Source organism: Mchenga conophoros, linkage group LG2 (assembly GCF_057382185.1).
Source record: "Mchenga conophoros isolate Kocher_MC1m ecotype Shallow Benthic linkage group LG2, M_conophoros_male_GT1.1, whole genome shotgun sequence".
Lineage (NCBI taxonomy): Eukaryota > Metazoa > Chordata > Actinopteri > Cichliformes > Cichlidae > Mchenga > Mchenga conophoros.
Window position 1 is genome coordinate 28,838,752 of NC_140527.1, and position 27,979 is coordinate 28,866,730.

Consider the following 27,979-nt stretch of genomic DNA (forward strand, 5'->3'; position numbering starts at 1 on the left):
ATTATGAATGATCTGGAGCAGAGGCTCCTTTACAAAATCCAAATATGCCTGGAGTAGATGTCGCTGCTGGAGAATGTGTAATTCTGTTTATTCATCCGGATACTGGACATATAAATCTAATACATTTTGAAGGTATGTGGCAATGCGTAGAAAAAAATGCTAGCCTGTCACCGTGCACACACACAGTTAACGTTTGGATTTACATTCTGCTTTTCAGCTACAAGAATTCTCCTCCTCCATGGGCCTGTTACTTTGACGATAAAAGACCAGGAGACAGCCTACAATGATGGTGAGTTACACAAAATGATTTTAAATGTGGCAAGGTGATGATACCAAATCTAAACTCCTGTCTGCATCCACCACCGCTGTCATGCATCAGCTACCAAGGTCGATAAATTTGTGGAAAAGCAAAGAAGAAAAGAGCAGAGAGCAGCAGATGAGAGAACTCATCATCTGATGACAATGTAATAAAATCAGGTTAGGGAAAACTCTCAGAAAAGTAATAAAGTAATAAAGATGATAAACAGTTCACAGTGGTTGTTTGGGCCTCTCTTCACTCTGATGCATGGAGGGGGTGGAAGCCAGATGCTGTAAGGGCAGGAGAAGGAGAATTAGTCTACGTGTGTAGATGCTCAGGATCTGTGTGTACTTTTGCATATTTGTGTATGTAGGTCAGCGGTTTCTTCTCATCGGTAAGTTCAAAATAACTGCCCACACAAACCAGGCAGAGGAGTCCTCACCCGATCAAACTCCGGTGACCTATGAGGAAAAAAAAAGATAACTAACATTACACGCAACAGTCATGCCCCTGTTCTCTCTCTCTCTCTCTCTCTCACTCACTCACTCACTCACTCACTCACACACACACACACACACACACACACACACACACACACACACACACACACACACACACACACACACACACACACACACACACACACAAGCATATCCTGCACGAGCATTGGTTAATATTTAACCATGTCCTGATTTGAAAGGAAAACACGAGGAAGTAGGTAGATGTGCCAAAAAACAATAGAAAGAGCATCCATGAAGAGGAGTTGGAACAATAGAATGACAGGGAGGTGAGCGCAATAAGTAAATATGTGAAATTGAAAGAATCCCAGGCAGGTGGAGAAAAAGAGATGAAGAAGGTGGGTAGGAGGATAGAAAAATAGAAAATGAAAGAAAATCCTCTCACCCACGGTATCTATGTGGGAGCAAATATCAAGCTTTGTGTTGGCATTTTTCAGAACCCAGTGCCAGGCAGTCAGTCAGGTAGACAGGGCAGCCAGGGAGGCAGGCACTCCCACTCCTCCGTCACATCGCCTCACCTCCTGGGCTGCCCACACCGAGCCGTGGTGCAATCCCTCCCCATTAGCATACAGGTGTGCTCCCCTGATGGGCGGACCAGGATTAGAAGGTGGGTGATGACAGCTACTGAAGCCTGGATGTTACACAATCTGGCAGAGGAGACACGAGGGTGGGAGGGGTAGTGTAATGACACAGAGAAGAAAAAAAGCGGGTCCTGGTTATTTTGGAGCACAGGATCATAGTTTCATAGTTTTATTCGAGCATGTGGGAAAGTGTGTGTGTGTGTGTGTGTGTGAAGGGGGGCAATTTTTTATTATGATAAAAATTAGATGTGGCCTGGATGTGTTATATACACAGCCAGAGTTGATAATTAAATGGGAGAAGAGCGGAGGCCTGATCGTCTCGGGCAGAGTGACAGGCTGAATATTAGCCCATAGTCACACAGTGATGGGGAGAGAAGCTGAGAACATGATAGGAGGCTATTTGATAAATGTCATTTTTCTCTCAAAGTTTTTTTAAAGTGACATCAACAAGAGTATGCCTCCCTGACCTTTTTTTTTAAACATGTAGAGAGAATTTGGACTAATTGACACGCGTGACAAGCCAAATGGATCTAATGGGATTCTGGAAACTGCCTTTTGCCTTTTGGGGAAGACATCCAGCAACGTGTGTCTGTTTAAATACTTGACACCGTCACTCTGTGCTCCAGTCATCATAAACCTTGGCTCGCTTACTGAAATCTAACACAGCCCATGACAATACAATGCAGAAGATTACAGCACACCACCTGTTGCTACTCTGAAACAGTTATGCCCCCCCTTTTGAGAGGATTTCAGGAATGCCAGTGTGGAAGGCAGGCTCTGTGTTTAGCGGCGAGACTTTAAGATCACAAGTTTTCTTTTACTATGGGAGCTGACCTACTAAAGCTTTAGGCCCCAGTGATGTTTGAAAAACAATCTGCTCGCTCTCTCAGTCAGTGCAAGCATCCCTCCTTGTCATATTACCCCGCAGGCTGTGGAGCAGGAATGGCTGTGGTGTATCACGGAGAAAGAGAGCTGCGGCATCCAATAGCTGCTCCATCTTCATATCCGTCTGCTGCTGCCTCGTGAAGGTGGAAGGTGACAGAGAAACAATTACCAAAAACATCACACAGACACCCCCCCTCCCAACCCTGCCATGTGCCCCAGAGGTTGTGTGTGACTCACAGAGGACCCAGCTTGTTTGTTTGATGCTTATGACAAAAGAGCTGACCCCTGACCTTTCAGCTCCGGATGAGTCACCGGCAGCACACTGAAAGTCGGGGCTTCCCCACACTGTGCAGCATTCACAACAACGGGTAACATTTAAAGGTTGCTACAAAACGCTTTCTTGTGCCATAATCCGTGGGTGACCCCAGCATGCTGACAGGACCGATGGATACAAAAAAACAGGTCAGCTCAGTATTCATCATCCACAGCGAAGAGGTTCTGTTTGATGAAACATTATAGACTCGAGAAGCTTGTGTACATTAGTTTTTCTGATCAAAATAATAATAATTAGTGACTTCTGATTCGACTGCTTGGAAAAAAATTTATTCAAAGTCATATTGAATTGACAAAAGGCACCTGTTGTGCTGTTATTGACTGTTGTGAGATCTGATCCAAATAACCTTACCACAAACTGTACCTGAGATAACAACTGAAGGTAGTTGCTGAGGTTAGCATCTAGACTGCAAATACTTTTTCCTTTCCAGTGTTGGAAATTAAGTAAATACATATGATTTCAAAGTTAAGTTTTTTGTATAAACAGTGCACTTTTTACCATGCACTCTATTTTTTTAAAAAAAATGGCAAAACCTTTATTCATTTTTGCTCATTAATACGTTTAAAATACACCCATCCTCTTCAGTCACTTTATGCCATGCAGTTTGCAGAGAAAGAAACCAGGCAGAAACCAAATTTATTTCAAGTTTACATCACACACTGGGTTAAAACTCCTCATTCTGGCTGATTAACTGAGCTGGCTGGAAGTGCTGCTCACAGTGCTGACGTCTTCACATGGGCAGAGAGACAGACAGGAAGAGACGGGGAGTGAGGGAGGCAGAAAGATGTGGCCTCAGCGTCCAGACTGAAAAGCAACTGATTTGTTTTCTTTAGTGAAGATGTTTGGGCGTGACTCGTGGCACACGTACTCACAGCAGACAGAAAACAGAGTTGTTTTCATTCCACTAAAAGTCTTCGGCTTTTTGTCAGGAGTCTAAACTTTGCTTTAGTCCGCAGTCTGACAGGGCTCTTCCCGGCCACATCTGTTTCTGTGGAGGAGACGCTTTATGCAGTGTGGGTTTAATATTGCATCAGACGGCCACACCGTCATCCCGCTCACTTCTTGGACCTTCACATTTATTGAGAAAATGGCAAAAAAGGGGAGACGGTTTGGTTTTTATCTTCTCCTTTCCGGAACCAAGAGCTAAAAACACATTGCCTGAGCTACTGAAAATTTGGTAAACTTACCCTGAAATCACACCCGTCTCTCAAAGGATGACCTCTCTAAACCCATTGTCATGCAAACAGTTAAAGCACACACACACACACACACAAACCTTTAAGTTATTCTCCAGAGTTTATTTGAGTTTTTGAGTCAGATCAGAAGTTGCCAAGACAAATAGTCTCCTTGAGTCCGATGGCCAAAGCTGTTTCCAATAACTTGCTGTGAAGTGAAAATGACAGTCTGAGAGAGAAAGAGAGAGAGTGAGGGAGACGCAGACACATCCGCTCAGGTGAGAGTTATTTGTTTTTTGTGTCGGAGCAGAAGTGAAGTGAATGAGTGGAGAGGGTGAGAGGCAGGGAGATAAATGAGTGAAGAGAGATACAGGAGCAGAGGAAGTGATGGAAAAGAAGAGCCAGAAAGCAACAGAGAGTGAAAGCGACTGTTAGTGGGTTGTTGACAGGTGAGCCTGAGGGCAGGCATGACGGGCTGATTCAGGTAAAGCCCCTCTCCCTCCCCCTTCCCACCTTAACCCCAGCCCTCCCTCCCCCCTCCCATCTATCCCCAGCTGGAGACTGCCGATGTGGGATAGCCTACAGGGCTGGGGAGACAGGTCTCCATCAGAAAGCCCCGCAACTCTTTGCAATCACACAATAATCATTTAACTCAGAGTGCCGTGTGTCAACAGGCATGACGGCTGACGAGGCAGACAGACAAGACGACAAACAACAATAACTGCAGCGGCCGTTGCAGAGAAAAACAAATGAGAAAATAGAAAGAGGGGCGAATGAATAAATGAATATCTGTCAGAAGCATTTGGCTTACGGGACAATGGTTTTTTTCAGAAGTCTATGCTCGAGGGCCAAATGTCACTTTGGGTCACTTAGACTGAAGATTCAACAGCACATCTTGTAAACTCAAATCCCGCTGCAGCCGGAGAAGAACACATCTTATGTGATACGTTGATACGTAATTACCGGTAATCTAATTTACACTAATGCTTTAAATTATCCATTACAAATTAAGAGGGTCAGAGTTGTCTCCACTTCTCTTTATGAAAGGCCTTGAAAAAGACTGGCGGTGCGGGTTAATGGCGCAACTGGATTAAGGAGACTAGATTCATACATAATGCAAGCATTTACCTTAATGGGAGAAACGTGACTAGTGAGCCGTGTTTACATTAAAGGAGGGTGAGAGTTCAGCCGAGCTGAGGGAATATTTTTCTGCCTACGCTGGCGGCAGTGTAATGAATTTTTATAAAGCGCACTGCAAATAAAACTAAAGACACACAAAGGAGATTGCATGTTGATGGTTGTCGGGCGATGCTGACAAGGAGAAATGGGTGAGGACGCTGTTGAAACTTGTAGCGGTGCACAGTCTGGAAAGAAAACATCCAGTAGCCTGACGCTGAACTCCAGATCTTAAAAACAAAACAAAACAAAAAACTTACCCACAACATCGTGGAACAATGGACTTCCATTGAACCTGGGCTTTCACGTGTATAAAGAGGAGCGATCAAACAGGAAGTGAAAAGTTTGAAATAGTTTTATTGCCACAAGAACTGCGACAAAGACAAACACGCTCCGTTATTTGTCCTGCAATCCGAACACACAAACGCACGTGGCACATCGAACGCAACCTCGTTTACACAGGCGTGATCGTGTCCAAGGGCCGACACGACTACATGTATCCACAAGTGTGTCGACAGCACACACCCAGCATATAGTCTGACATTCTCCTGGCCACAATACACCACACAATTAAAATAAATCTTGTACGAGGGCCACATGGTGCTGCCTTTCTTTCTTTTTTTTTCTAACAAGGGAACAACTCCATAGCAACACCAGAGAAATGTTTACTTATGAATATATTTGGATTTGCACTGTCGGAAACATAAACAGGCTTAGTGTCATAATTTAGTTAGGAACAGGAGTTGTCTTTGTATTGACTTAAAGAGTCAAAGAAAAGAAAATAACGTGAGCTGGAAAGTCATGAACTTCCATTTTTCTCGCAGTGGGATTGTGACAGTGTGTGTTCTCATTACGAGCACACCGACAGCCCTCCGTGGGTCTCACTCTCTGAGTTTCTCTCTCCCCCATCTATCTCTGCATTCCCAGACAGCTTTAGCAGTTCAAACCCTCGCACTGCGGCATTGTCACACACTACACTGGTTGCCATGGAGAAATAGTCCTCCTGGTCTCCAAGGTACCCGAGTCTATTGTCTTTGGCTTCTTTATTTAGATGAAAACATGATTTGTTGGAAGGGATCTACTTGTTTTTTCACTGCTTCTCTTTGCTGCTTTCCCTTTCTTCTTCTTCCTCCTCACGCGCATCAGTGTAACGTTGCATGATGTGCATTGTTTCATCCTTCTCCTTTCCAGGAGTTTGACTACGCGCATGTGTGCGTCAAGCTCGTCTGATGTTTTGTAGCAATTAATTTCAGTGTGTCTGCATGTCAGCGCCCCAGGAGGGGGGCTGTATAAAAGTTTTCCCCATTGCCACAGCTCTTGCCAGGGCTTATAATTGCCTTCTATTACCAGGGCTGGGTGTCACAGTGCCTGCCTGTCTGTCACCAAGAGACTCTCAACTAACGACAGATGATGAGGCAAAGGAGTTGGAGTTTTCTTACTGCCGCTCTTTTTGGCAGAAGAGATAATACAGGATATATATATATTAGGCCAGCGGTTCTCAAAGCAGGGGCCAGGGACTCTCAGAGGTCTGCAAAGCGATTTGGTGTAAATGATCAAATTGGGCTATGATGTTTTAAGTGCAGATAAACACACGTGGACCAATTTATAGCAACAACTTGAGCGTACTGCATCCATTATATTTAGCTCCACAAAAAACCTTATACAGCGGTGTCACATCATGTCATGCCATGAATGCAAATAGCTTTGGCAATGGCAATGAGAACTACAAAGGGCATTAAATATATGTTCGTAACTGGTTCTTCTTAGAGAGAAACTCACTCTTAGAAATCTGCAGACCACAAAACACAGAAGACAGAACCACTGGATTATGAAGTAAGCAAGAAAGTGTGATATGTGTATGCTCCTGGTTGTTGTGTTATGCAAATATATCACCCACAGTGATTTCTGAGATTTTGCTGCTGCAAAAGTTGATTTGGAAACACTTATGTAAAAGCCATGCAGTCAAAAACAACAAGCTTAAGTTTAAAGCAAAAAAAAGAAAGAAAGAAAAAAGAGTTAAGTGATTCTAATGTGGCTTTAAAAGCAGCTGTGAGAGCTTACAAACACTTACAATCAGCCAGCTTTAACCTTTGACCCTGTTTATTTGCATGTTTCCAGCTCCACTCGCAGCTGTCACCAAGCTGCTACTTCTGTGCTTGCTTGCAGTGCAGCTGAAAACCAAACAGGAAGTGACATCACATCCGTTGCTCCGTGAGTGGAGCAAGCGGCTGATGGGTGGAAAGAGGAAGTAGACTGTGTTTCGTTCTCATTCAGTGGCTGTGGCTCAGACGTCCCAGACTCTGTGGTCTTGTTTAAGGGCAGCCAGACAAATAAAAATATCTAATTTAAGTCACTTATCTGCTCAGTCACATAAAGTTTCCCTTTTACTCTCAGATGGCGGTCTTAAAACACCACATATAACATTTTTTATAAACATTCAAATCTCCTGAGAAAGACTTTCTTGAGCTGTGACTCACTCATTTCTGGTACTTGCTTTCTTGCATGTTTTATAAATTACTGACCTTAACTCAGTGTGTTTCCCTCGTCTAACTCAGCCATTCTGTTTTATCACAAACTCAATGAGCAATATTTGCTTTAACTATGAAGTTGACACTTTTAAACCAAAGTTTTTTCAGAAAGTGGAAGTAATTTGGATGGAAGTGTGTGTTTTCCTAATTCTCTTCTGAATCTACTGAATGTAACTCTTAAACGGAACCTGTTAGTTTACTAATACTCCTACTTTATGTTTTCTCTTTTTTTTTTTTTCTTCTTTTTTTTTTGTCATGCATGGTGATGCAAAGGTGGAAGGAGAGGTTTCGGAAACTGTGACGCGGTGCTTCGTCAGCGCAGGGTGCAAACCAGGGTAGGTTACTGTTGTGTGCTGATGTGGGAGAAGCGTGCAGCAGCTTGTTGTTCTGGCACGAAGGCTAAGTGCTGAGTGAAGTGGGTGCAGGTGAACATGCTAAGACAAGCCAAGTCAGTGTTTGTCTTGCCTTGCTGACATGTATCATGTTTGCACACCTACTGTTTTTTTTCTTTATCAGTTTCTCGTATCTTTCTGTGCTGAAGGATTTAAGCTTCTACTAAGGGGAAAAAAACCCAAACAGCTAAGAGTAATAAATCTGGATCATATTATAAATAGACTTGGTCTTTTTAATAATTTCAGATAAGGCATGGATGACTCCCTTTCAATCTCTGAATCCTGTAAGTTTTTGCAAGTGTCTGCCCACCTAAACCTGAACAATCCTCTCTCTAGATTGAGCAGTATTTCATCATCGATTTGTTGCTTTGATGATGATGGTGATGATGATGATGATGACGGTGGTGACGATTATGCGCTGATGATGATAGTCTGACTGGGCTAGGATAGAGCCACAAATAGGCACAAATTGTTTTTAAAAGCTGCCTTCATTTCTCATTTTCGGAATGGGGAACCAGAGAAAAATGAGTCAGAGCAGATGTGGTGAGCTGCTGAGACAGCAGACGCTGATCTGGGATCAGTTCTACATAATGGTTTTATAGGGAAACAGAGTCTATCAGGGTTAAATGAAAAAAAAAATGGTCCAAAATTTGAGTTCTGCTAAAGGTTGGTGTGTAAAGTGCTAAAAAAAAAAAATTAGAAAAGGAGATGACCGACTGTGAGAAGAAAAAATAAACCAGGAGTTCTACAGTACAGGCTGTTGGGAAAAATGTCCACATGGACACACACACGCACGATATCACTCATGAGTGAACGAGCCAGCAGGAACAAGGGGAAGCAAGTGGAAGTGAGGGGAGAAGGAGGGGAGGACTGTGGGAAGAGAGGCAGGAGGGAAAGAAGGTCTGGAGTGAGTCCAGGGGAACTCCAGACTTCTGTTACCCAACATTCTCTCTCAACAGTGGCTGGGAGACTGCTGCTGCTGCTGGTAGAGAGACACAAGGCCCAGAAAGTGAGCAGCCACACACACATTCAAAATTCACATAAAACCCTTATTCCTGGATACACACATATGCTGCCGTGGCTGTGTCACCATAGTAACACAGTGACCCCGGCCTTACAGTTGCACTCCCGAGCCTGATCTCCTGCAGGGTTCTGAGGACGGGGTGGAGTAAATCTGTCTATTTTTAGCTGGCTCACTTTTTTTTGTGCTGGTGACAATAAGACTTTCTCCAAAGTCCGGTTTACTTTACATCAGGCTATCCAAGTTCCATGTACATCCACATGGTGTGAATTAGGGATGAATGTGGGAAAATGAGAAAATGAAGAGAAGGCAGGAAGTACTAACAGGGGGGGAAAAAAGAAAGGCAATAGATGTAAACTAGCAGACTGAAACTATTAAGACTATTATGTGTTCATATAGTCTTTCAAACAATCTTGATTCTACAATGTGAACAGACCAGCAGTGTACTCTGAGTGTATTTATGTGTGTGTGTGTGTATGCGGCGAAACACACCCCCACATGAACGCAGACCAGACTTTGACCAACATGACTCGGCAGCATTTGGGTAATTGCCCCACAGTTGGCTTCTGCTTCCAGCTACACTGAGCTAGCAGAAGCGGAGTGTAACTTTAGCTGGACTGAAACCCACTCTGGCCCTGGCCGCGGTCCAAGTCCGCCGGTCTGTTTGTTCAACCCGCCTCATCACAGCCGCACTGATTCTTTTTTTTTTTTTTTTTTTTTTTTGGCCTGTCCCGTTTGGCTCTTTTGCCATCAGAATTGTTGTCTAAAGGCAAAGAAAGATGCCCAACGGATTTACTTTACCAAACTGACCATCCCAGCCTTGCCGTAATGGTCCATTTGATTCACCTTTTATTGTTTATTTTATTTTCACTTACTGAATACGGGACAGACTTGACTGGGGGAAAGAAGGGGAGAAAGAAAGAGGGAAAGAGAAACAGCTGAGAAGAGGGACGGGGGAGAAGGGCAAAAGACAAAAACCAACAGAACGGGCAGAGAAAAAAAATGCATATATCAATCACCTGGATCACCTGCTGAGAAAGAAAAAAGAAAGCAAGCAGAAGAGAACAAGAGTAATAGAATAAACAACATCACAATGATATATGGGAATATGACAGTAAATACTAAATGTTAAACATTATTGTGCAGCACATAAGATCAACAGAACACAGTGTGCTTTGAGGTAGGAGCCAAAAAGGGTGTAGTTTGTGGGTGTGATCACCCGTGTGTACACCTGTGAGCATGGACGCGCTTGTTTTTTGTTTTTTTAAAAGGTTCCTTCATGTAATAATCTGCTAGAGGGTGTGGGGGGGCCACAGCCCCGTCCTCCAGGGCGTGAAGCAGGTGTGGAGGAGATCAAAACTCCAGACATCCAGAGGCCCCCAGAACACAAGAGACCAAGGAAGACCAACAGAGGGGCAGCTGCGCCACTGTCCCGGAAAGAGCTGAGGAGAGTCCCAGATGAGGGCTCACTCAGCAGCCGCGGAGTTGGGGGGGAGTTGCAGTGACGCGCCCGTGAGCTCCGCCGGCAGCCAGCTGCGCCTGAGTGACCGAGCCCCAGGCCGAGAGGCCGGGGGCACCCCACCTCCGAAGTGGCCCGAGCGAGCCCCAGGCTCCAGGCCCCGATAAGCGGCCGCCAAGGAGTGAGCCGGTGTGTACCTGGACGCCCATCCCCGGACACAAAGAACCACCAACGCACCGATGTCTGAGGGGGTCCGCCACTGGCAGGGGAAGTGATGGTAGGGGGAGATAGGCCTCCAAACCTTGGAGGGCCTGAGATGTCCCCAGAGAGGTGGCGCCTGACACCCAACCTGACATATAGACACAGACATACAGGCACACACAGACACAAACATCCATTCCCACCCTCATGCTCTCATATGCACTTACTCCACACTCAACCAACGTGGAGACAGACATAAAGAGACGTTGTACACACGATCACACTCCCCAAGCGTACTCTACAAACCGGGTCTAGGTGCCCTCGCCCCTGGAGGGGGGAACTGCACCCAGACCCAGGTGGTGTTTCCCTTTTCCCTGCAGTGGGGGGAGGCAGACCGCCCCGACTCCGCAGCAGCAGGAAGGCTCCACACTCCAGACCGCAGTCGGACGGCCAACTCCTCCTCCTAGCCCCCCTGCTCCAGCAGGTCGCAGAGAACGGGGGTGAGAGAAGACTCCAAACCTCCCTCCACCCGCTCATTGTAATGTTGATGCATGTGTGTTCTAAGGTGCATTTAAAACCCAGGAGGGCATGGAGCTACCTGCCAGAGAGCAGCAGGTAAGCGCATGGTCCCTCCTGCTGGCCCTCAATGTCTACGTGTATTTAAAATTGAGAGGTGGGCAACGATGCCAGGGGTGGGGTGTACACCCTGATGGTACTTTGGACTCCGTGTATCGTGCCCACCCCCAAGATCCTATATGTATGTGTAATGAGAGTGTGAGTAATGTGAATGTCTAAGTTGTGGGATAAAATTGAGGCAGAGGCAGCCAGAAGGGGACAGAGGGGGGGTAGCCTCCTCTGCACCCTGGTGACATACCCCTACTCCAAGGCCCTGCATGTGTGGGTGGTTGTGGTGGAGCGGGAAGAGGGAGGCAGCTGGAGATGGGGAGGGAAGGAAGGGAGGGGCAAGTGACCCCTCCCTGGGGCCAGCTCCCCCGCTGACCCCAGTAGGCACCCCCATACTCCGCGACCCGCCAGGGAAAGGGGGCCCAGGCCCATCCAGACCGGGCCCAGTGCAGCAGCGCCGCCCGGCCCCACAGAGCCCGGGACAGTCCACCCAACCCCACCACAGAGAAAACTGCACCCACCCCACCATCCACTCATCTTCCAGACTACATAAGACAATAAACACCCAGGCTGAGATCTTCCTCCACCTCTCCTGTATCTCCCCCTCCTGCAGAGGGAGCTCCTGAGGAGAGGAAAGCTCCTGCAAGATGTGACAATCTCCCCCACCAGTTGAAGAGCCCCCCAGGTGGCTCGACCCACCGGCGGCACCCTGCTCCAGGGCTGGGCCCCCATGCACCCACCCGCCCACAACCCCGGCAACACACCAACCAGGACCCAAGCCCCCGAGGCCCGGTCCGGGTCCCAGCCCAGAGACGGAGCGCCCCCAGAACCTCACGCCCATCCCGGACCCACCCAGGGCCAGTAACCGGAGAGCCAACAGAGCCCCTAACCGGACATGACCGCTACCCCGGGTTGAGCCCCCCAAGGAAGATGCCTCCGGGGAACCCCCCGACGCCCTAAGCCTGTCCCTACCCCCACACCAATCACAACAGTGAAGGCGGGACCAAACTATGACCCCCCACCCCCACTAGGTGATGGAGCTGATCAAAGGAGCCCAGAGCAATTGATCTGATGTGGTGGCAGAGGCTGTATCAAGACTAATGTAATCTAATAGATAATTTCTATATTGGTTAGAATTAAGATTATTTTTATTTTTCCAGTTCATGAGGACTGTTTTCTTGGCTATGCATAGGGCAGTGAAAACCATATGAGCGATATTCTTTTCTGAAGTGACATTATCTAAGCTGCCCAGTAAACACACTAAGGGGGAAGTTGGAATGTTACATTTCAGACACTTCGATAAGTCTTCACATATCTCGCGCCAAAACTTCTGAACTGGTGGACAGAACCAAAGAGCGTGGATATAATTGTCCGGTGAATTGGTTTGGCAGTGTGAGCAGTTGTTGGTAGACGTAAAGCCCATCTTGAACATCCGATGACCTGTATAGTGTACTCTATGTAATATTTTGTATTGAATTAATTGAAGACTGGGATTTCTAATTAGATGAAAGGTTTTTAAGCAAATCTGAGACCAGAAGTTTAGGTCTAAGTTAACTGATAAATCCGCTTCCCATTTTGCAATAGGAAGTGATATTGATTCATCTGTTTTAGAAAGCATTCTGTATATTTTGGATAGTAATTTGGGGGGTTTAAGAGTAAGAAATTGAACCACACTTGGTGGTGTTTGTAGTTCAACTTGACCCGGTTTAAATTTCTTTTTTACTATGGATTTAATTTGTTGATATTCTAAAAATCTTTTCTTGTTGATCCCATATTGTGTAACTAGTCCGTCAAATGAAATAAATTCTGTTCCTTCTAGTATATGTTCTAAATATTTGATTCCTTTATCACTCCAATCTGAAAAGTTTATCATATTATTGTTTTGTAATATGTCAGGGTTGTTCCAGATAGGTGTACGTTTGCATGGGATTAATGAAGACGCCGTCAATTTTAGAAACTCCCACCATGCTGTCAGAGAAGAGCTGATGTTGATGCTTTTAAAGCATTCATGTCGTTGGATGTTTGAGCTGATAAATGGTAGGTCTGAGATCTCTAGATTATTGCAGAGTGCTTGTTCTACATCTAGCCAAGGTTCATCTAAGAGGGTGTGTTTTAGCCATCCTGAGATAAACTGAAGCCTGTTGGCTAAGAAGTAGTGCTGAAAGTTAGGCAGTTCTAGTCCTCCTTTATCCTTGGTCTTTTGTAGTGTTTTTAAGCTTATACGTGGGGGTTTATTTTTCCAAAGGAATTTGGACATACATGAATCTAGAGATCTGAACCAATCTTGTGGCGGTTTAGTTGGGATCATTGAGAATAAATAATTTATTTTTGGTAAGACCATCATTTTTATAGCGGCAACCCTTACCATGAGTGATATGGGTAGACATTTCCATCTAGCCAGATCATCTTCTACCTTCTTTAAAAGTGGGATATGGTTTAATTTAGTTAGATCTGCAAGCTTGGGAGAAACATTAATACCTAAATATTTTATATTTCCCGATTGCAGTGGTGTAGAAGAGGAATTATGGAAGGAGCAATTAATCGGTAGGACTGTAGATTTTGACCAGTTAATTGAGTAATCTGATATTCTTGCAAAAGAGTTTATCAATTCAATCACCCCAGAGATATTGGTTTGTGAATTTTGGAGAAAGAGTAACACATCATCCGCATAAAGGCTGATTTTATGTTCCACGTTCTTGCATTTTATGCCCTTAATTACTGAATTCTGTCTAATTGCTGCTGCTAGTGGTTCAATAAAAAATAGTGAAGGGGAGAGTGGGCATCCCTGCCTGGTGCCCCTCAAGAGACAGAAGAGACAGAAGCTGGAGGATGTCTGGTCATTTGTTCTAACACAAGCTGTTGGGGAATTATATAATATTTTTAACCAGTTTATGAAAGAGGATCCAAAACCAAATTTGTGTAAAGTTGCAAATAGAAATTTCCAGTTAACTCTGTCAAATGCTTTTTCTGCGTCTAAAGAGAATATTGTAGTTTCTAGGTTTTTACTGTATGAGTAGTCTATCAAATTAAGTAATCTACGTGTATTTGTTGATGAGTGCCTACCTTTTATGAAACCAGTTTGGTCAGGATGAATTAAGAGGGGGGTTATTTTCTCCAGTCTCTTTGAGAGAGCTTTGCAGATTATTTTAAGGTCTACATTTATAAGGGATATTGGACGATAGCTTGAGGGATATACAGGGTCTTTGCCTGGTTTTAGCAGGAGATTAATGTTTGCAGAATTCATATTTGATGGAAGTCTGCCCTTTTCTTTAATTTCCAACAACGTTCTGTAGAAAACTGGTGCTAGAATCGACCAGAATTCTTTGTAGAATTCTGCAGGAAAGCCATCTGGACCTGGAGCCTTATTATTGTGCATACTTATCAGGGCTTCCTGGAGTTCACCTGGTGTCAGTGGTGAATCCAGTGCCATTGCTTGAGTGTCCAATAATTTTGGAAGAGTTATGTTGTCCAAAAACTGATCAATTTCTTTTTTAGATGGGTTTATTTGTGGTGAATACAACGTTTTATAGAAATCCCTGAAAATGTTGTTTATTTGTATCGGTTCATATAATGTGTTCCCAGATGAATCTTGAACAGCACATATAGTTGTTTTTTCTTTATTTATTTTTAGCTGGTTTGCTAGAAATTGACCGGATTTATTACCATGTTCATAATTTTGTAGGCGTAGTCTTTGTACTAAGAATTTTGTTTTTTTATCAATTATCTCATTTAATTCTAGTTTTGTTTTGCGTATTTTGTTCAATGTTTCCTGATCTTGGTGGGACGCGTAGGCTTCTTCTAGTGATTTGATGTTTTTTTCTAATTCCTGAATATTTTTGTTTTCTTTTTTCTTTTTATGTGATGAGAAAGAAATTATTTTACCTCTCATCACAGCTTTCCCTGCTTCCCATAGAACAGAAGCTGATGTTTCGGGAGTGTCATTATAGTTCAAATATGAAGTCCACTCTGATTCTAACTGAATGCCAGCGCACGGAGGTGGGTTAAGCCGAGGCCTCACAATACCCTTGACACAAAGGGTGGAGAGGAGAGCTGCTCCAGATAATGGGGCTGATATTGATACTGCTCTTTCTTTGCTGATACAGTCCAGGAAGTGATCTGAATATCTTCAGCAGTGTCACGCCGGTGCAATTTTAACGTTATTTTTTCCCCTTAGTTTGTTTTTTTTCCCCTTCTTCTTTTTTTGTTTTTTTCCATGTCATGTATTTGTAATTGGTCCCTCTTCTCTTTCACTTTGCATTTTCCATTCAGCGCCCATTTCTTAGTTCTCCTTTCCTGTGGTGTCAAATCATGAGCCACAAGGTTAAAATAGCCCATCGTATGCTATTTTTACGCTGACTTATGATGCCAGATTTGACCGATTTTGACGTGGCTGTCATTTCACTTCCTTAAATTCAGCAACTGGTCTTAGGCACATGACCTGACCCCAGTCATGATACATATCTATGGAATGTGTTGTCTTTGATACGAACAGACTTCACTTCTTGTGTTTTTGTCTGTCTTTGGCACACTTTCATGGCTAAGCCGTTAAAATGATCAGTGACATCACATCTACGTCAAAACTATGGTCGGTCAGTCTCTTTTCTGGCTAGACGTCAGCCATGTGACCGTCATGGTCAGTTGTGTCTTAGTGGCTAACTGTCCTGACTTCACTAGCTCCTCTCTAATCCTACAGCTTGTTAATTGGTTTAGGCTGTTTCCTTTGTGGCAGACTGCGTCACAAAGTAAACGTAACCTCAGCCCAGACATAAGTATATTAACATGGTTAAGTAAAAATAGCTACGGGTGGCTAAATAAAACTTCGATGTATGTGGAAGTGAGTATTTTGGGCACCTGTGATCTTGTTATTGGCGTTAAATTTAGCTCTGTGGTCCTCAGTGAGGAGTGGAAACAGTGACAGGGACCTGTTTTGCCACAACACACTTCCTGTGCACTGTGAGTAGTGAGTAAACCACAACCCAGTGACGCAACGTTCGGAAAAAAAAACAAAAAAAAAACAGAGCGAGCAAAAGAAAAAAAAGAAAGTAACAAAGAAGAGAGGAAAATCAGTAATCAGGAAGTTGTGGCTTCATTTGAAAAAGGAAAATTGTTGACTGAACTGTAAATGGATACTGTAAGTGAACTTGTGTGAATTTCCTGTGTGCGGACTTTCCCCTTTCAGATAACACAATGATAAGGTGAGCATAGACCTGAGTATAGGGCTGCTATTATTGCTGTTGCTAATGTGCGTGACTGAAGAGTCATATAGTCATATATACACAGGCATATATACACAGGCATACTGGCCTTTTATTTCTCCTTTATATTTTCGAACTCTTGAGCCGTTGTAGCTCTTCTCACTTCCTGTGGGCTATTCTTTGTGACCTGAGCTACAAACGCAGCACAAAGCCTTTGCAGGACCACAAAAAAGGGACTTTGTACTATAGACTCAAGCGTGCTGCAGCTTTTCCTGATAATGTATGATAGTGGAGTCTCATATTAGGAGGCAGTCTTCTGAAAATACCCCGTTCCTATAAAGTGCTTATTTACACGAGTGAATTTATAAGAAAACACTGAGCAAATGTTGCCTATTGTTATGTGATTATGACATTTATATCCATGACCACGAGCTGCTAGTCAGAGGAAATGTGAAATGACTGCATGCGAAGATATTTTTGGTTCATTTGTGTCAGTTACCCTAAAAAAGCATAAATGAAGATGCACACTTTTTTCAGTTTGTGTGGGAGTTGGAACAGTGTAAGCTCGGGAGTATATGTGTGTGTGTGGTTGTTTGTGTGTGTATATTTATGAGTGTGACATAGAGTGTTGGAAAGAGGCAAATTTATAGCGTGAATTTTCTCTCACTCTCTCAAACAACACTGAAAGTCATGAATCATCTCTGCTGCACAGAGCTAACCACAGGAAGTACCCATGGAACACACACACTCATATATACATGCACCACTCAGTATACAAAGCACAACCAAATACAGTGAGAATGATCTACTGGAACAAACTACAGGCCAGAAATAACCCATAAACACAGACCCATAAACTCTGAATAGCTCAAGAGTATCAATTCGTCAAGTTTGTTTCCAGGGATTTCTTCATATCGATTACAAGTCTCAACAACACAAAGCAAGATTTTTCTTTTAAACGGGCACCAAATCTTGTAGATCAATAAGCTTTTGTCGAGACCTCATCACAACATCTCGGCCGTTTCCTGCAAAAGACAAGGTTTCCATGGTGACCCCTACACACTTGGGAAGTACAGTATGAAAGAAATAGGAAAGTGTGTGTGTGTAGCTTGTGGGAGACAGGGAGAAAGAAAGCCAGTGCCAAGCCTTGACCCCTGAAGTCTCTCTTTTTGTGTATGCTTGTTTGGTACACTGCAATATAACAGAATAGTGGCTCATTATTCCTGCTGTATGAGCCTGGTCCTTGGAGGAGCAGTACAGGCTAGAGATGGCACGATACCACTTTTTTATGTCCGATACCGATACCGATATCATAAATTTGGATATCTGCCGATACCGATATGAATCCGATATAGTGTTTTTTAATCAACAAAACTGTTTTTAAAATATCTTTCTGCATTTTGTATAAGTTCATACTCAAGTTTAAAACAACAACTACACTAAAGCTATTCTGTTATACCTGTATGCAAAAAAAAAAAAAATTTCATAGTTCAGCAATACTGATCAATCTAATAAACTTAAACCTACACCATCCTCCCTATTCTGGTATTTTAAAGAGTACTTAGCATAAATATTAAGCAACCTAACTAATAGGGTTCCAACTCCCAGCAACAACAAAAATAAATAAATAAAAAATAGGGACCCACCCCTCACACTCCACCTCATGATGCTTAATCGACGTAATCAACCTTAATTTGATGCAGTGTGAAAAAAAATACACAGAAATCAATTATTTTTCAAGAAATATTAAATAGATTCAACATCTTTCTTCAACAAAATTGCAGACTGCACAGATGGTACCTTCCCAAAGGAAAAAGTACTATAGCTTACTAGGGTATATTAGACTTAACAGTTACTATATACAATAATGGACTTCTATACATTTTACATCAGATTAAAACTTTGGGTGTAAGATTCAGATAAATATTAAATAATTAAAAGCTAGACATTTTAAATGAGAATAAGAAAGAAAAGTATGTCTTTGTGCCCCCTTTTCCCTGTTAATGCCCTATCGGCCCCCCTGGCTAAACTTTCCTAGATCCGCCCCTGCACAGTTACCAGCCGTCAGCTACGTAGAAAAAGATCCTGGAGTAGAAAGTAATAATAAATAAATTCTAACAACAGCTGATCAAGCTTAAACGTGCTGCTGTTGTTTATCCACTGGTTTCCTCTTTCTGGTGCAAAGTGGGCCAAAAGCAAACAAGAGACACGGACTCGCGACAGAAAAGCCGATCAGCTGATCATTAAGCAGTTTCATGATTGAAGTAGCAGCCGGAGAGCGAGAGGCAGTCGCTCCATATATCGTTTGTTAAGCTTAACGCAGGAATGCTTTACAAACATTCAGAGATGGACTTACACACTTGCTTTACTTCTCTCGGGGATAACTTTGTCGGAGATGAAATGCCGGGTTGCTAGCGAAGCTCCAAATGCTATCCAGACCACCGACAGGTCCTGCATGCCACAGCCGCTCTATCACGTGATGCATACTGCTCCGACGTGCTAACGTTCTGAAGTGAGTTACGGCGTGTTGCAAGTTTTGTGAGGTGCTTTCGTGATATTTAATGGATCGGATTACATTTTTTATTTTTCTCCGATATCCGATCCAGTAATTTAGGTCAGTATCGGACCGATACCGATACGTAATATCGGATCGGTCCATCTCTAGTACAGGCACACGAATGGACACCGTACAAATCACGTTGAGCACCATCATTTTGCCTTTCTGTTTCTGTTGGTATCAGTCAGGAGCCTTGGGAGCTGAAAAATGAACCAGAGAAGGAAGAGCAAGGAATGCAGTTCCCCAACTGACCACATGAGGCTGGCTGCACATGTCAGTAGCCAACTTTACAGCAGAAATAAACATGTTTACAGCCAGCTACACAAATAGTTTGGTCTATAAAGCATGTAAAGCATGACCCACCTATCTGCATTTTATTAAGGCTTAGCATGACAGGCTGTACTGACAGGTGGGTGTATCTGCTACCTATTGGCTAATCTTTATCTTAGCTATTTCCTGCACTAGACCTGTTGACCATGTTTTAAGATTTTGATTACTTAGGAAGCATTTTTATAAATATTAGGTAATCTAATACTAAAAGTAGGAAATCTGTGCTCTGGTTTGTTAGGGGACATTCTAGTATTTTAGTTGTAAGCTAATTAGCAGGAGCGGTAGTTGGCACTGTGGCCTCATAGCAAGAAGATCTTAGCCTGTTCTCTTCATGTCTGCATGGGTTCTCCATGCAGTTAGTGGGGTTAGTTTAACAGTTAAATGGGCTGTTAGTGTGAGTGGGGGTATGAATGGTTGTCTGTCTGTGTTAGCCCTGCGGCAGACTGGTGAACGGTGCAGGGTATACCTGTAATTCTGATTAGGATAAGCAGAAAAAACAGATCGATTAGCATATGTTTGTGTCAATGTGATACAGTAACACAGTCTATTACTGCAGTTTGCTACCATTAATAAATAACTTAGATCTCCACCTTCTTCGCAAAATCACAAGTATTGGTGGCCCAAATGCAAAAAGTTAGAGCTAAAAGAGGTTTGCAAACCAATGGGTGAAGTCAGCGTTGTTGCATCTTCACTGGTTAGAATATAGTGAAAGATGGAGTTGTGAAGCACTTACAGAGAGTAGATGCTCCTGTCTTGTTGCCAGTTGATGCCATTATTTTGATCCCTCAGATGCAGCCACAGGGCTGGCATGCTTGGTTGTCCAGGTGATGGCTACCGTGCAGACAGAGGGCCTGACCGGTCTTGGCCCACTCTGTTACACCAACTGTGCCAACTTACCGTCAACTGGACACTAAACGGCAGCGACACATATGCCGCCTTTCTCTGCTTTAGACCGTGGGCACATGTTTTCCAATCTGAGAAAAGATAACCTAAAAAAGGTGCGGAGCCACTTGAAATCAGGAGATCTGAAATCAGATTTGCCACCCTCAGATCTAACCACATCAGTTAAAAGCGCGTTGAATTATCTGACCCGGCATCAGCGGTGTGGGGGGGAGACTTTGTTGCTGGTGGGCTATAAGCAACGCAGAGAAGAGATTTGCAGAGACAGCCCATAACAGCTCCCTTGGAACCAATGACTCAGATATGCAGATGTGTTTACTTCCCTTCTGTTTCCCACCTCAACCAGCACACAAAAGGCAGGGGGAATGAAAGTGCCTGATAATGTCTTTAAGTGTTGCATTTATATATTTATATACGTTATAAAGAACTCATTTTTTGCTAAAACTTAGACAAGCACTTCAAATGGGCTCTTTGCCTCTTCCCTCTATTCCCTCCCTCCCTTCTGAGGGTATTCATCTTTTGTCTAATGCGTAGCGCTGCTCTCTGTTAGTTTCTTTCTGACACCATGCCAGCAGAGTCATCTGCAAAGGGACTCATGTAGGGATTAAAAACCATCAACAGATCCCCTTTAACAGAGCAGCAGAAAAAAAAATGGTTGAAAAAATGCAAAAAAATAAATAAATAAATAAATATAAAAACTCCAGACAGTTTTGAGAAAACTTGCAGAAAGAGAATGCAGATTGTCACCTGACCCTGAGGCAAAGCAGCCCTAAATATAATAAAGAGAAGACAACAGAAGAAGACGAGGCGACACGACACGGGTAATGTGTTTTCTCTGCTGGTGTCGTCTGGCAGATCTGGGATGATTGAGTGCTGATGCCTGCCTGGGCTGCTTCAGAGAAGATCGTCTACCCCCCCCTCAGCTCATGCACACACGTGCACAGCCTCTCTGATGACACACACTGACACATGTGCGCACACACACGCACGCACACACAGATTTCTGTTGTCGAAGTGACAAAAACATCAAGGCGTATTAACTGTCATCATCTCAGCATCTCTTCATCTCTCTTTTTGGTCCAGGGAATATTTCAAGGTAACACATTATTATTGTAGTGTGTGTGTCTGTGTAGCAGCGCGTGTTGTTGTTTTTTTTTTTTTTTATAGTGGATGTGTGTCTTAATTAGAACGGGGTTTAGTGAATTAGGCCAGGATGTGTAATAGACTCAAATTTGCATAATCTCTGTTGAATAAATCCGAGTGACAAACATGCAAGCACAAAATCATACCTACTTACTGTACGGTGTGACTTCACTTGGAAAAAAAAGTGTTTATGACAGTAATCTATAGTCTTTGCTTACAGAATCTGCGTATTAATCTCTGTGCATTTCTATAATCGCCCTGTATTGTGAAATAACAGCAGCAGATACAGACAAACAGGTGCTGGCTACAGAGGAAGTTGATTGGCTTGATTCCACAATCCATTTTCCCAAGGCTTCCACACCCCTGCAGCTGTCCTCAAGAATATGAGAACTGTATGTGCGCACGAGCTCGTGTGTACGTGGGTGTGTACATGTGTGTCGTTGAAGTGCATGTTTGCGGTTATGACAAATTCACTCCTCGTGGCTTGCCAATAAGCAAGACAATGATCTTTATTGACAAAGAAAAATGAAATGCCGGACCTAATTCTGCGCCCACAAATGAAAGTGAAAAATTTTCAGTCCCGAGACCGATTTATCAGGACTGATTTTTTTTTACATTTTCTCAAAGTTTTAAAAAGTCTGACCTGCTTGAGAATGAGCTTCCTGATGTTCAAAGCAAAGTCATATTACAGGTTTGCGGGGCTTTTGGCTGTTTTGCATGGCAGAATGTTTTGAACTGAGCGGTGACAGCCTCAGCCCGACTGAAGAGTCTACTTCAACTCACCTCATTTCTATTGGAAAACACTTCCACTCTCTCTCCCTCTGCCTCCCTTTCTCTCTCTATCCCACTCCCTCACCGTCTTCTCTCTGAAGCTGCAGATCACTTGAAAAAGAAAGGGGAAGGAACATGAATAAAAACTGAAGGCACTTCTCTTAGATATGTCTCTTGATGCTCTTCAGATCTTTAAGGCTTCATCACAGGGAAATGCAGGGTTACTCCAAGAAACTGAAGGACTGTGACTTCCTAATCTACTGTACAAGACCTGAATTTGAGAACTCATCTTTATAGCAGTTTCTCCTTTTCCTCTCACGCAATTTTGATCTCTAGTGTTTAGTTTTTATTTATTGATGGGCAGGTAGAGGTGCGGCATCCTTCAATCAGTACTTTTTCGCTTTTTCTTTTGGATGAAAAGGAGAAAACCAGGGACCATATAGTCAAAAGAAAGCCTGTTTGTCCTTGATCAGTTCACACTCTACTGCCTCTAAAAAGAAAGGAAAGATTTAAGGAAATAAACTTTAGATTTCTATTTTTTTTCGCTTTCACATACCATAATTAATCTATTTTCTTCAAATGGAAATAAAAATAACTGTGTTTTAATAGGCTGGAGAAACAGTTGCAAGCACTCCGTTTTATTTAAAGGTTCAAGATCTGTAAGAGGACATTTGTTAAAGCTGCCCTCCTGATGAACATTTACAGAGATTGCTTTAAAGGAGTTGGAGCCAAACCCGTGTCTGCACTAAGTCCTATCTCCTCCATCCAGAGCAGGTCAGACGTAATGACTGATGTTCCAGACATAATGAAAACATCCTTGCAAAGTGAATCTGATTGGATATCAGCTATCAGTCATCGTTTAGCAACAGCGGTGCACATGAGCTGCCAGCCGAGTCCTTTTCTCTCTCCCGGTGTGTTTAAGCAGGAGTTCACAAAGAAGTGCAGCAGTTTTTACCTCTCCAATGTAAACTGTGTGTGCATCAGATAGAGACATTTTAAAATCTAGGGGAAAAAATCCTCCCAATTTTATTCAGTAAAGGCTACTTTCCATTTAAACGATAGTACAGAAAGTTACCTTTTTCTTTCATTTATCTCTTCAATGAATAACATCATCAGTTTTGGAGACTTTACAGAACACATGGTAGGGCTGTTTATTACAGTTAAATATTTAGCTACACCACCACAGTTATTTTTCCCATGACGATCTTAGAAAAAAACTAAACCAAGGTATCATTTACTCAGCTCTTCTCCTTAAATAGTGTCCAATTTAATGTGCTGAGCTGAAGAGAAGCAGGACTTTAGTCAAGGCTTGTGCCAGTATTAAATTAAATGTTACTTGGTCTGAGTCTCCTGTTCTTTACAATAAACAGCCACACTGTTCAGACCCTGTAAGATCATGGGAAACAGCGTCCCCTTTTGGAGAGCAACAGCACTGCTTTAAGGAGCGGCCCCCATTAAAGTGATTTGTGACCTTGCACTCAATTACTGTATATGTATTATGTCCTGCAGTCCGAAACATGAAGTTTAACTTTGTATGATTGTATTCTAGTTTCTTGATTGTCACATTTTTTGAGAGTGGACTATGTGCCCCGCTCTTAATTGTCCCTTCCTTTCCTCAAAATATTATACAACACCCCAGTGAAGACAGCTGAGACTGAGCTTTCTATTGTTCCTCTCATCTCTTGTCGCCGCCGCAGCTCCTCAGTCTCTTTTACACTCCCTGGGCATCGCATAGCCAACAGATTAATTAGACGAGTGATAGCAATGTTCTCTCTTAGTGCTGGCCCACTGAGTTTTGTTTTTCTTTTTCACTTCTTGTAAGCCTCTAATTTCTCTCTTTACATTAATGGAGCTTACTCGGTGTGCTGACCCATGGGAGAGGAAAATTAAGTCTCTTTTTCCCTCTAAGGAGGGGGGGGGCTGCAGTTTATTCCAGAACTAGTTTGTTTCATGCATTTGGAGAGGAAACATATTTTACCAGAGTATTATGTAGGATCGTAGACATCCTGAATTTAAAAACAAACAAACAAACAAACAAAAAAACGGATATATCAACCATCTATAAGAACAAGCGTATTGTATTTTGTGAAAGCGGGCTCTGTTTTAATGCTCCTCCATTCAATGTCTGTCAACCCTCTCTGGACAAGGGTCCTGGTTGGTTGCCTTGGAAACGAGCATATGACTATTCTGAGAGTGAGAGACGAAGCGAGTGTAGTAAAGGTAAGTCACTCAAGGACCCTCTGGTCAACCTGATAAAGTGTGATGAAAATCAAAGGCCACAACTCAGCAACGCCTGCGATTCAGCAGAGAAAGAAGAGAGCGAGAGAGGGGAATAAAAAGTTGTTTTCTTTCCTGAAAGATTTGAAAAGAAGCGAGCACAATGGAGCAAATATCGCACCGCTTTGAGAAACATGTCTTATAAAGTGTAGGAATCAATAGGAAAAGATCTTCTTTTTCATCCCATGTACGAACACAGTCAGCGCAGTCATGTGTGACCGACTCTCTGTCACTCATTTTCCTATGCACATTTCTTACATACGTCTCTGCACAATATGTGCATTCATTACACGTGTTTGGAGTTCAAGCCACCCTCTTTACACTAAGCCGTTATGTATGAGTCCAGGTGTCGAGCTCCAATGCTTTTTATTCATGTTCTTTGAGGAGGCTGTCAGGCATAATTACGACAACATGCTTCTAACCAGCACGCTTGGAGAGCCTCTGCTTCCCAGCCCCCTCCTCCTCACACTTCGCTCTCTGCTTGAATTTGCTGCTGCTAATGCACATGTTAGTATGTATCACAAAGCACATGTAAGTGGATGGTAACAGTGACTACAGTGCTGTGGTTTTAGTTAAGGCAACACAAAGCAGGAAACTGTTACGTGTTGCACTTGTTAACGCCTCACATCTTATTTAATGAACAGCAGTGCAAGGATTTAATAGCATAAAACCCATCTGAGAACTTGTTGCAGCTCTCCTACTATGCCTCGTGTATGAGTAAGATAAAGTGAATCAAGGTTGCGATGGAAAAATAGAGCAAGAATAAAAAGCAGGATGAAAGAAAGGATACTGTATTACTTTTGTCATAGTAGCCATTCCTGCTGCATGTCATGGAGTTATACACATGCGTATACAAAGCTGCCATGAGGTCAGCGTTTGCTTTCCGCCTTTTGTCTTCATCTTCCTTCTACTTTTGTGATCCAAGGTGACAGTGCAGGGCCAGGGTGAAGAGGGAGAGCGAGCAAGTGCAGTGCAAGGGCAGAGAAACTGGCCTGGGCAGCTTGGATTGGGAAATGTGGGCCTGTTGGTGACAGCTCAGTATCTAGATGGGGGGCCGATAGAGCCACTCCAGAGGGCATAATTCAATCGCAACTTAACCATGATAAAGACAGAGAGACAGAGTTGGGGAAATAAACCGAGAGAGAGTTGGAGGCAGAAGAGTAGAGAGCAGATAGAGTCATGAGTAGAAAGAATCAGATTACCATGCTTTTAAATGGGAGGGCTCGATGACACTCATCCGACCTGATTTAAACGACAGAAGCGTAAGGAATGAATTCTTCAGCTTGTCTGTCCCCTGACCCTGCCGGCGAGCGATGAGAGCGCAAGAGGGGAGCAAAAGAATCGCTCATGCTTGGAGTGAGATGGTGCCTAATCGTCCAGAGGCCGGGACTGAGTAACTGTGACTGGATGCATCCACCGCGGACGACGGGCAGGGACGATCTGAAAAGCTAAAAAGTCCTAATCAGGTTTTTTACGCAAATGGGCGGCCTGCACGCGGACCGCTCGGGGCTATGTATGATGAGGCCGTCAGCCGCTAGTGGTCCACAGACATGACACAAGTCATTTCACCTCAGCTCCGCTCAGCTCATGCACATTCACAGGATGCTAATCGTTCCCTGCTTTCCCCGGCTGATGCTGTCTGTGTGAATGTAGCAAGTCTGTGTAGCTGGTTGGCTGGATTGAGGGCTTTTAGTCTTCTTATCTGAAATTACATATATTTTTTCCCATTTCACCCTCAGTTCCAGACGCTCTTTGCTTTTGGGCTGTCTATTTTTACCTGTCTTCAACAATCAGGTATCAAATACTGGTAAGAAACAGTTTTGCCTCTACAGTAAGAGCCCCTGTGATTATAGTTGAAGGGCCAGGATATTTTCCTTCAAGGTGTGTGGTGTGTGCGTTTGCCTGAGTTTATGTCAGTGTGCGTGTGTGTGCGTGCGTTTATGCCTGCACATGTTTGTCTTAGACTATTGATCTGGCCAGCACACAGCAGGCATTAAATGAGAAGAGGCTGTGGCCGACAGATAAAGAGGGAAAGAGTGATGGGTGGCAATAAAAGAAGGGGATCTGTAGGCAGGGAGAAAAAAATCACCTTTTTTGAATTAAAAAAAGCTTTAAAGATATAACTTTGAATTGTTTTCTCTTTATTTCTTTTTTTCTTTGCAGTTTTCCACGTTCCTGGATTCTCACTGTGGTTCCTGCATCAAGCTCAGTCACACCTGCACAAAGTTACGAGCCGTGGACAATGATATGGTACATGACAAAAACAGTTTCTTATAAATCCTTCATACTCTGTACAAGCACACAAAATGTGTACCCCTCAACAAACACATAATAAATGTGCTCTTATAAATCAATTTGGCTCCACGATACAACCGGATCTTGGGAAGTGGCTCGGAAATATCAAAACAACCTTGGGGACTTTGGGTTCACTATGAATGTTGTGTGCCTTCGCTATGTGTGCTCTTTATATCTGCTCTTTATTCAATCAATCTGCTCCCTACTCTTTCATCCATTAATTTGGCCTCTCTCTCTCTCTCCATCCATTATTTCTGTCATTGTGCTGTTTGTCCTGTTCAGTGGGCATCATAAAGCAGTCAGGAAGACTAACTTGCATGTGATGCTCGCAGAGCAGGCAGTGGAAATGTCACAGTATTTCAGGTACCAAGGCTTATTAACGAGGTCTGTCTAATATGAGGGGACAGGAAATGAGCAGGTTCTCCTTAACTGCTATTGTAAAGATGATAGATGTGTGATTGCACTTAGAAATGCATGGAAAACATGCATGCATGGAGAAACCTATAGCTGGGGTTCTCAAACTTAGCAAACAGCCTCTAAAACCAGAAAAAATTAACTCAAACCCAAACTCTGTATGTTCACATGAAAAGAGAGACATGTTTGTCAGTTGTTTGCAGCTTATTCATACAATGTACTTCACTCACGGGAGGTCAAGAGCACCATCTGTGCATGTTCAATTCTTAATTAGATTCACAACAACTGAATAATGTATTTGTGCGACCAAAATAGATTTGAGGTGGGGAATACCTGAGATTAATATAGGAGTCTGTTTTTGACACATTTCCTCATTGACATCTTCGAAGTCGTCGTGTTTTTTCTTTTCTGTTTCAGGCACAGCTTGTCCCGTGTCAAGCCAATTAGTCGATCTCATTAACCAATGCTGTCAACCAGAAGACTGCGGTTTGAGTCCTGTTTGTGAGCTCTGTTTTTTGCATTCTCTTTTTTCTCCCCTCACAGTTTACTTTATATTCACATTCTGTTTGGTTAGCTATAGGCATCAAATATACTTGGTTCGTTTTAATGAAATATCACAGTTTGGGTAAAGCTTCAAAACTCCCACCGACAAATGATGGCCAAGCAAAGATATGTGGCCATTTTCCAGTGGTCCGGTTCATTTAACTCAAAGGTTTGCATGATATTAAAGTGATTTTCCCCACAAAATGTATTCCCTCTCTCATGCACACCCTGTCTTATTGTGGATTTAGCTATGATAGCTAATGACCGGAGTGTGTTTACACTGGAGTAACCCTGTTGTGGCTGCTGCTGTTCACCCATTGACTTCTCATTGGCACTCACACAGTATCTTTTTGGCGTTAACA

General features: G+C 43.3%; 1 protein-coding gene across 1 annotated transcript; it reads left to right on the plus strand.

Moving 5' to 3' along the window:
• Positions 1–4: 4 nt before the first annotated feature.
• LOC146582179 (uncharacterized) lies at positions 5–27,946 on the plus strand. Its single transcript, XM_085248183.1, has 5 exons — positions 5–132; positions 218–289; positions 7,769–7,830; positions 26,529–26,615; positions 27,492–27,946. The coding sequence occupies exons 1-5, from the start codon at positions 45–47 to the stop codon at positions 27,519–27,521; spliced, it is 339 nt and encodes a 112-aa protein (XP_085104309.1). The 5' UTR covers positions 5–44; the 3' UTR covers positions 27,522–27,946.
• Positions 27,947–27,979: the final 33 nt, after the last annotated feature.

What these genes read in the sequence shown, in the direction of transcription:
- LOC146582179 (XM_085248183.1), top strand. Translation starts at nt 45, where the DNA reads ATGCCTGGAGTAGATGTCGCTGCTGGAGAATGTGTAATTCTGTTTATT. An exon ending in AAATCTAATACATTTTGAAG is followed by an intron (nt 133 to 217) that starts GTATGTGGCAAT and finishes TCTGCTTTTCAG; the next exon opens with CTACAAGAATTCTCCTCCTC. An exon ending in AGCGCAGGGTGCAAACCAGG is followed by an intron (nt 7,831 to 26,528) that starts GTAGGTTACTGT and finishes TTTTCTTTGCAG; the next exon opens with TTTTCCACGTTCCTGGATTC.